Source organism: Bactrocera latifrons, unplaced genomic scaffold (genome assembly GCF_001853355.1).
Source record: "Bactrocera latifrons isolate USDA-ARS-PBARC rearing strain unplaced genomic scaffold, ASM185335v1 scaffold_3, whole genome shotgun sequence".
Classification (NCBI taxonomy): domain Eukaryota; kingdom Metazoa; phylum Arthropoda; class Insecta; order Diptera; family Tephritidae; genus Bactrocera; species Bactrocera latifrons.
Window position 1 is genome coordinate 446,577 of NW_017536629.1, and position 10,073 is coordinate 456,649.

A 10,073-nucleotide genomic window follows, 5' to 3' on the forward strand; every position below is an offset into this window, starting at 1 on the left:
TGTACGCCTTTTCTCCGTCTTAATGCAACGCGCGCTGTACAACCTACGTCCACTAGGCACTGCGAAAGTGTCGAGCAAAGTAACGAATGAATTTGTAAATATTTTATGAGCCTATGTGAGCAAATGAAAGCCCATTCCGACAGCAACAACTACAGTGCATACTCAAATAACTCGCGAGTCTGGGTGTGAGTGTGTTTGTGTGTTCGCACTTTAGTAGTGTGCGAAATGATTTTACTGCCCTGGTGGCACATTAGTAGTCTATATGGGGTCCATTAATATTTTGACAGTCACAGGCACAGCAATCGGCAGCGTCGCATCTGCATCGTCGATGTTCTTTGGCATCTGACACCGCCAAGCCAACGGTGTGTCCTCCACTACAACTCTGTTGTTTTTGTAATACTCACCTTGGCACAGGCACACATATGCACCGTTAATGCGCCTCCAGCTCACACATTCCATTTGATGGCGGCCCGCTATCCTTTTACTTTCTACTTTTCTCTACTTCGGTGCGTCTCTGGGGAACTGCACACCAGGCATACAACCTGGAAGGTGCGATAAATAAGTGCAAGCGAGCGTGTAAGTGAATTTTTTATGCACTGTCCTGTGTGTACATGTGTGTGTGTGTGTACAAATTAATTTGCGCTCGCACATTTGTCTGCGATATGTTTATTTTCACGATATTTTCCTTAACATTTCCATTTGAACTTATTGGCGAGGTGTGCTTTCAATACACAGGTACATTGTACATTGTCAAACAACAACAACTGCAGCGCAACACTGGTCGCAAAATTTCATTGTTACGATGGCATTTTTGATTATCGCCGAAAAGTATTTGCGAGTGCTGCGAGAAGGTGGGGGTCAAGCAATTTTTGCTAACAGCCACTTCTTATGCAAAGAAAGCGTGTTATTAATATTAATTTTCCATATGCAATCTCATCCAAATACAAAATACTTACATCTGCCATTTTTATATAACATTTTTTATTATATAATAATACTGTTGCTTAGTTAAGTATGGATTAAGCAGATTAAAGCTTGTTATTTCTGCCCTGAATGGCTCTCATAAATATTTATGATTATTACACTTGTATGGCTGGTTGTGCAATTTAGTCAATCAGGGACTCGCAAGTTAAAGTAAGGAGTGAAAGCAACCATTCCTCAAAAGTACTTCAGTTCAGTTAAGAGGTTATAGCCACTTCTGCATTTAAAAAAATTTAGTTTCTTTTTTAGTTTATGTATAGAATGTCAATATATTTAAACCAAAATGTGACAAAAAAGTACCCGGAAATTGTAAATAAAGCGCAAATTATTTAATTATCAACATTTATTTCGTCGCCTTCAAAGTAATCCTCGCCAGATCTAATAGACTTACGCCAACGATTTTACGAGTACTCAAAACACCTTTCATATGCTTTTTGGGTTGGCCTTCAGCTCCATGAGCGAGTTTTGCTGTACCTTCGCACGATCAAGCATGTTCAAAGAGACCTGTTTCCAGTACTCTATTTGAAAAAAGTTCAGCTATATAGGAACGAGTCGACCAACAGTGCGTTTCATACCCAAAATATCCACCAAAATCATTCGAACGAAAAGTTGTCGAGCTCTCTTGCCATCCCTCTATTACCTAGGGAATTTAATTGCAATTTCCCGGTCCTTTTTTGCCACAATGCATTCTTCGACGATTTCACGTTGTTCCGCAGATTTGAGGCTTTTCTCGAAATGGCTTGACCGATGAACTTAATTTTTTTTCTTCGAATTGAATTTGATCTCGTTAATGAAGGAATATGATGGTTTTTAAATATTTTCGATTATTTACAAGCTGTACTGTAATTTTGTAATGTGTATTTTTGATTAAAAAACACACTTTTCGATTTGAAGGGCGTCATATTTAACAAAATCGAAAATTTTACTAGTTCTTCGATAAATACCTGTATTCGTCTATACAATATTATATAATAGTTAATTTTTCTCTATTGAACAGTATTTTTTTATTCGCTTTTTGGTTTTGAGATACTTTTAAGCAGAAAAATCTAGACATTATTTTTCAGTCGTGCTCCTGAGGATAGGATGGATTATTAATCTACGTTAAATATCTTTAAAAAAGCATTATTTTATTTCTTTATTAAATTTTGAGTTATTATTTATTACATTCATTACTAAAATTATGATATATATTTATTAGATTTTCTAAAAGAAAATCACAAAACACGCGATTTTTCTAACTTGTGAGTGGATATACCGACTTTAAGACACTTGATTGTTCCTCTTGATGACTGCTTAGTGCTTGAGCAGTATTCAAAAACATAACAAATGCAAATATTATATAAAATAATTAATAAAATTTTGATCAACTTTGATATCTCACTAACTCTAAGGAACAGAAACTAATACCTTCCCTCGTTTAAAAATTTTGTTTAATTGATTTAATATAAATAAACATTACTACTAAAAGTAAGATAGAAATTTAATTTAAATATTGCTAGTGAATGTTTAGACATTCAAAAGTTTTTATGCGCCTAAAAGCATCGAAGTTCGAAAATTTTAAAATTTTATGGTTCAAATATCATGGATATCAGCGTCATAATTCCAAAAGATACAACAACTTACTACAAAAATCGTACTTCAACTTAGTAGTTGAAATTTTAAAAATATTAGTGCATACTTTCAGGCGCAGTGTTCATTTAACGTTGTCTACAATTCAGTAGTTAAAATTTTAGAAATATTTTTTGCATACTTTTAGGCGCATTTGACATTCACCGTTTCATCTTTTGCTGCTTTAACTGCACAAGTTGCAGAGATCCGAGACAAATTTGATAGCTGCTTGGAAAAATATCAGCTTCAGTTATATTTGTGGCACGAAAAATAATTAAATTTGGGCAACAAAAATTTTGTGCGGTAATTTCGCCTAAAAGCATCTACTTGCAAAGAAAAAGCATACTCTTTTCGAAAATTTTTCAGTCCATGATTTTCTCAGCTTGCCACATGCTATTGTTTACTAAATTACGGTATCGATAACACATTTCATTATACTATGTAGCATTGCACACAACTGTATACCGCTGCAGTAGTTTTTGACAATTGCATTTTTACTTGCACATCTGTCAGTCTGTTGCCTATTATGACCGCAGGCGCAAAGTCATAAGAAGAAGTGGTATCTTAGACCTGATGCAAACAGCTTGTTGCCACATTTCACAAGAAAGATTTTCTTAGTAAGTTGAAGGGAAACAGAATGCAGTTATATATGGCATACATGTGTACATAATCAGGACATCGGTATACATACATAAATATATGCATATGTACATAGCTATATACATATATATGTTTGCATAAGTCATCAAACTCAACAGCACTTTAGCTGCATTCTTTTACTTATAAGTTTACTGTCCTACTAAGTCCTATATCATCAATGGATATTGCGGGAACATATACGTACATATACATATAGTAAGGACGTGAATATGAGTAAACTTATGGCCAAAAGTTAACAACTTTTTCTATTTCGATTCAATAGTCGAGCTAAAGCGCCCGTTTTTGCCAGAGCACCTCACCATATCTTCTTCCCCATCTTCTCCAAGCCTACACTTTTATATGGTGACAGTTACATTTATCGCTAGAAGTTTATAAATATTTCGCCATAAAAAAGGTGTGCAATTTGCAACTGAAACCGGTGACCAATAAATAAGTTTGAAACGTGCAAAGTTGCTTTAACGGCGCAAACATTTTCCTCCACAGCAAGTTTATGCCTACACAAACATACATATTTTACGACAAACATAAACAGTTCCATCGAACCGATATTTATTTGCACATGCCTGGCATTTGTAAGGTCATTTATCTCCCATGTCTTCAACCCGCATAATAGTTGTGAGCCAAATTTGCACCAAATAACCCTACGAAAGTGTACCTTTGCTATTTTATATAGAATATTTGTAAATATGTGTATATTTGCACATATTTTGTTGTTGTATGCATGAATTCACGAATTTTGCCTCTCTTTCAACTATTTTGCAGCTATGAGTCACCTTGACAAATTGCGCTTGTGGGGTAAGGCGATACGTGTTATGGCTAGTAAACATCAGGCTGTGCAGCTGCCGAAGGAAGGACAACCGGATGCCGGCCTCACACGCGACTACTCACAAAATCCATTGCATCGATTCAAGAAACCGGGCAGCAAAAATTATCAAAACATTTATCCACCATCGGCCACATTGCATTTAAGTAACATTCCGTAAGTACAAACTCTAAATTACTTTTTAAATTTGTAGAAAAAATATTTTAGTAAAAGAAAAAAACGAAAACGGAAAGTACATATGTATGATGAATGTGTGTTGAAAGGCGTTGAACCATCTCTTTATAATTTGCGTGCTGAAAATTTGAGGACTTTAAGGTCCTGGAACGTTTAACAGCTCTCAAAAAATGTTATAGACCTGAGAGAAAAGGCATTAAAAAAGCCACGAGGCCAACGGATATTATATTGATGAAGGAGGTTATAGAGAACAATGAAAACCAAATGTATTTTTCCAAAAACACAAAATGCAAGTTCAACTAAGCTTACTCCTGTTCGAGAGAAATAGAGAAAGAGATAGCGGGAGAGATGGAGAGAGATAAAGCAGCAAGATAGAATTTCTTGAAAGTTTTCAGCACGTAAAGTGGCAAACACACCTCACTATATAAAAACAGCATGTAATTATCATTCAATCTTCACTATGACCACCGGCAGTATTTAACTTTCCCAATGCATTCCAGAATGAAGCGCTTGACCGCCATTATTCTTATGTAAACTCGAGCATATTTCTCACTCACACAACAAATACCAAATGATATGGTGCCACAAAAACCGTTCACACTGGAGTCGAGCCTAAGTAACCAGAACGGACCGGAATTTTTATCCGGCCAAGGACAACAGGCCATCTCGGAACCATTCCTTAAAATTTCTTCCGCTACAACAGCAACATGCCACAAAGACGCTTGTCAAAGATCAACGTACTATCCGAGTCGTCAGCGCGGGCATGCTTTTCCCCCGGTACACCGGCGTACATCATGGATTTGGTCAATTCATAAGCTTTTGCACGTTTTTCCAACGAATTACCGCTATATCAACTGCATGTATCGTCGATGCCAATTGCTATTCTCATTTAATAAGCCCCAGCCGTAAGTTCGTACCATTGTGCCAGCGCTCGGTGTCATCATCGTCATTTGGATCGGTTGTATATTGGGTCCATAAAGCTTGCGTGTCAGCTTCAGCACTGTCAAATCATTATTGAGTGCTCTTTACCTCCAACCGCGCGGTAAATACTACTTATACACCGGACTCTGCCAGCCGTTCTGCGTGCCACACGCAGTTCCGCCATTATAAAAAATTCGCCAGATTGCGATGGAACTTTCCATTGTACTCAATGGAGCCACTCAAGCCACGGACGGAGCTTATGTATATAGCTTTCCGATCTAGAAAATTTAAGATTTCTATCTAAAGAACTGAGAACTCTTTCTAAGTTTAGTCTCAAAGCTAAGAAAACAAGCTGTGTCAAGGATTCATTCTATAAGGGTAGTAAATGGAATTGTAACCGAGTACATTGAGAATTTGACTAGCAACCGTTGGATTTTAGGTTAAAATGAATAAAGTTCATTTCTGACGTGCTTTGTAGGAGTCGCTCAGAGATTTTAAGCTTTCAGGACATAATTCACTATTCTGATAACATGTAAAATATTACCTTAAATTGATGAAACATAAATTTTCTGGCAACAGCAAGCTTTCATAGCGCACACAAAAGCACAGCAGCATGGCGACGTTTACTCTCGCAACGCATTACCGTGCTTCGTGTCCGATCGCCTTCTTTTGTGTTATATCCGTTGAACCACCGAGCAACAGCAGAAGCAGTTTCACCCAATTACAATTACCGTTATAGTGCGCCCGTTGACTGCACACGAATGGCGCGCAGCAACACGCCCTTCAAAGCTATCAGCCATGCGCTCATGCGACACAGCGCATCTTCAGCCAATAAACATAATTTTAGTATTATTTCATTAGCTCCTGTTGTTGAAAGCACACGTCGAAGAGGTTCAACGGTTAAGCAAGGCAAATTTCCTTCGCCTTCTATCGCTGCCTTCGCACCTTCTTTCAAGCAAATTGGCTGTTTTCGTAAATTTAAGCTTCGACACCTTCTCATGCAACACCGTCGCAGTGCTCGGCTGGTCACCTCGCCGGTATCGTAGCAGGCGGTAAAGGGGCTGTTGTATCTACCGGGTGCCACCTGCAGTTAAAATTATTAAATTTCTACTCACCTGCTGTGTGTCTAGAGACAACAGCAAAAACTATCATGACGCAAAAATAACAAGCGACGGCTAAATTTAAACGTGCCACACTCGACGCAGCGGCGCTTCAATGCCAAATACAATGGGCGCAGCTTAAAGGGTAAACGGTGGAAGCGCACACACAAGTGGTTGATTGTTGGCTACCAGCCGGTGGAGCGCGCGCTAAGGCAATAAGGGAATGTATATGCAGAGATGGTTACACTCAAGTGCGCTTACMGGCTCGAAACCTGGAACGCGCTGCTCAAAGCTCAAGTAGCTGGTAGCGTGAAATTGAAAAGATTGTCGATGGCGCAGATGGCTAAGTAAAGAAGCAATTTGCAATTCGGCAAGAGCGCCGCGTGAGGTGTTGTTGCGTGGCAAGGATTGTGCAATAGCTAGGAAAATTGATGCGAAATTGCAGCAAGGAGCACGCAACCACACATACATACACATATATAAAAACATATGCAAAATACATATATAGTATATACGTATGAAGCACTTTAAAGAAATTTTAATTTTTTTATTAATTGCTTTTTGTGCTCTCTTCTTGTGTATTGTTTTTTCTTTTGAACAGATCATCGTGCACTGAGGAAGATATCAAGGAAGCATTCACCTCCAACAATTTTGAAGTCAAAGCATTCAAGTTTTTCCCGTAAGTTGACATGTTAAGAAAATTGGATAATTAATAATGTATTATTTTGTTATTAAATATATATATATATATATTTTTTTATTTCTATCTTTTTTTTTAATATTTTTTTTTTTTTTTGTTTTTACTTGGATAGCCCTTTTTAGAGGTGTCTATGAAACTATTTTTCAGAGTAAGAAACGTAAAAAATATTGCAAAATTTGTTTGACCCACCCTAATGTATATTTTTAGATGGGAGAATCAAAGCTCTTGCTAATGCCTTGCGTAAAGATCCATTCTTTGCTTGAATTTAACTTTCAGACATTTAATTTCCTAATCATCAATTGCAAAATTCGTTGCTTTTGACCCACCCTAATGTGTATTTTCAGACAGATCAATTCTGTGGTTGAACTTAACCCTTAACTTTTTCTTCTGATTTGCTTTTTTTATTTTGGCCTGCCGAACTGTTCTCTGCGTGGTCTCTATTTCAACAGTTTACAACCATGTGGTATACGATACGATATATAATTTCAAGTCCATGTGATATACGATGTATGAAACATTGTCGAAATTGTTTGGCTTTTGTTAGAAGTATCTCCATCTGTTCATGAGAGTTCTGTGTTCTCACTGAAGACAAGGTTTACCCATAATGCGAGGTTATAAATTAGTTTTTTATAAACATCAGTTCTATGATCGATATTAAATCTTCTCTTTTCAACATCCCACGCATTATTCATTAATTTAATTTTATTTTTTAATTCTAATTTTAATATTTTTNCAGTGACCGGTTGGGGGCGGCTCAGTGAGGGCGGTACACTGGCGTCCGTATTACAAGAGGTATTCAAATTGAGTCATTTTATCAATATTATTTCATTTTTTTTTTGGTTTTGTTCATTAAGGTGTCGGTGCCGATTGTGAGTAACGGCATTTGCGAGTCGATGTTTGCGCGCGCCGGACGCCAGGAGTCGATACCGGATATATTCGTGTGTGCGGGTTATGAGAATGGTGGACATGACTCGTGTCAGGGTGACTCTGGTGGACCGTTACAGGTGGGTGTGGCGTCTGTTTGCTTGCGAGATATTTTTTTAAATATTTATTTCTGCAAAATTTTGTTTCAACATTTTTATTAATTTTTCCAATATTTTTATTTATGCAATATTTTTAATTCTTTCAATATTTTTGTTTTTTTTTTCAAACTTTTATTTTATTTCTTTAATTACTCTTTCTTAGTAAAAATCTTAAATGAATAATTTATATATTCTCCTACTCTGCATCCTCTTTTACAGTAAGGACCGCAAAATGGCGCTCCTGCAGCTCTCGTCGGTGGAAGAAGCCGTCTTGGCGCTCATCAAAATGCACAATCACCAGCTTTCCGAATCGAATCACTTGCGCGTCAGCTTCTCCAAGTCGAACATCTAAGCCACAACAACAGCAACAGCAACAACAACAACACAACTACTTTATACAAATAAATGCATGCAGGTGCATGTGCAAAGTGTAATCAGCTGCAGCGCGCATAAGTAAAAGCATAGATGTGAAGCAACAACAACAACATAGCAAACAATAGACAGAGGAAGCAATAGGTGCAGAAATGTAAAATACGCGACTACAAAATGACCACATAGAAAAAATCGCAAACAAAAAATCAGCAAACAATAGCAACAACAACAAATAATAAGAAACACAAGAAGAACAGCAACAACAAACAAGTAATCAACAAGGATCACTACATATATACAACAACAACTATACTATTCTAAATAGCAACGGCAGCAGAAGCAACAACAACAACTAAATTTGTAGTGTACTCATTTAATGATCAGCCCCAACTACGGGAACTCTGTATAGCAACAACAAAGAACTAACTCTAAACAGCCCCAATCACTAGGGGATAAATCTATATATATATTCATATACATATGTATATATGCTTATATATGTGCGTCACTATTTCACTATATTTTTTTTTTTTTACATTTGTATTTTTATTCAGCGAAAATTATTGCTACACCCCTTATTAATTATTACTTTTATTATTAATGATACAACTTTAACACATAACACATACATATAGAAGTGTACTACATACATATACATAGATTAGATATTTTTTGGAGCAAATTTTACGCGTTAGCGGTAAATCCATAGAAAAATCCAGAGAAAACAATAGCACAGACAAGAAAATTCGGAAACCCCCCCAACCACCTACCAGCATTTCGCAACTGCTCACATGCAAGTGTACATGACAACCTCTAGAACACTAAAATCAACAACAACAACAACAACAATAGCAGCAACTAACCGATATTTTGGTGTTAAATCTATTACATAAAACAACAACAACAACAGAAACAAAAACAAATTACATTAATATAGTTATACTGTAATATTTTATGTAAGCACAATAAGAGAAAGAAAAACAAAAACAAAAACAATTTCAAAATTTAAAATAATATTAATTATAATATAATATGTATTACATGTATGCGCTGAATTGAGAGGAGTGAGTATTCACGGTATTGTTAAAGAGCAGAGATGTTAAAGAGCAAACGCTGATCAAACAGCAAATTGCGAAAAAACTAAAATTAAAATTAAAAACAAAATAATAATAAATTTAAAAATTACATTAAAGAAAATTTATGATTTTTTACTAGGCATAGCAGAAGATATATATATACATAGATATACATAAGTGAAAGTAAAACTTAAAGCAGAAGAGAGAAATATGCGTTAAATGCGATAAATATTTTAGAGAGCTGTGTTTCGTTTTAAAAAACATGCAGAACAAAAACTAAGCAAACAAAAAGAAAATATATAAATAACGGACAAAATGCAACTGAAGGAAGTGACAATTGAAAATATGCGCCTAAAGCTATGCAAATGCGTTAGTATGACGACATACATACATACAAACAAACAAACACATTATGGCAAATTCATGTCCTTGCTGCTAAATGTTATAAATTAAAGTTTAATTACACATAAATTATTAGTATTGAATATTTAATTATAGACAAAATGGAATTTTATTTTAAATTAATCGATTTAGGTTTAAGAAAAAAAACCATACTTTAAGCAAATTAAAGTAAGGGCGGCAGATTTACACACATGCACGCGTGCAAAAATGCGTGAGCGCAGATTTATTATTAGA

The 10,073-nt window shown here is 35.9% G+C and overlaps 1 protein-coding gene across 12 annotated transcripts in view; it reads left to right on the top strand.

Annotated features, from left to right (window-relative positions):
• The window catches only part of LOC108970440 (polypyrimidine tract-binding protein 1), a 390,952-nt gene extending 381,739 nt beyond the window's left edge, over window positions 1–9,213 (top strand). For 11 of the 12 annotated variants that reach the window (XM_018935824.1, XM_018935825.1, XM_018935823.1 and 8 more), the window contains 3 exons: window positions 4,012–4,228; window positions 6,869–6,946; window positions 8,209–9,213. In XM_018935824.1, the coding sequence (XP_018791369.1) occupies window positions 4,012–4,228; window positions 6,869–6,946; window positions 8,209–8,341 (428 nt within the window). In that variant the 3' untranslated portion in view covers window positions 8,342–9,213. The remainder of the gene's footprint in view (window positions 1–4,011; window positions 4,229–6,868; window positions 6,947–8,208) is intronic. The other variant, XM_018935818.1, reaches the window with a different exon arrangement.
• Window positions 9,214–10,073: the final 860 nt, after the last annotated feature.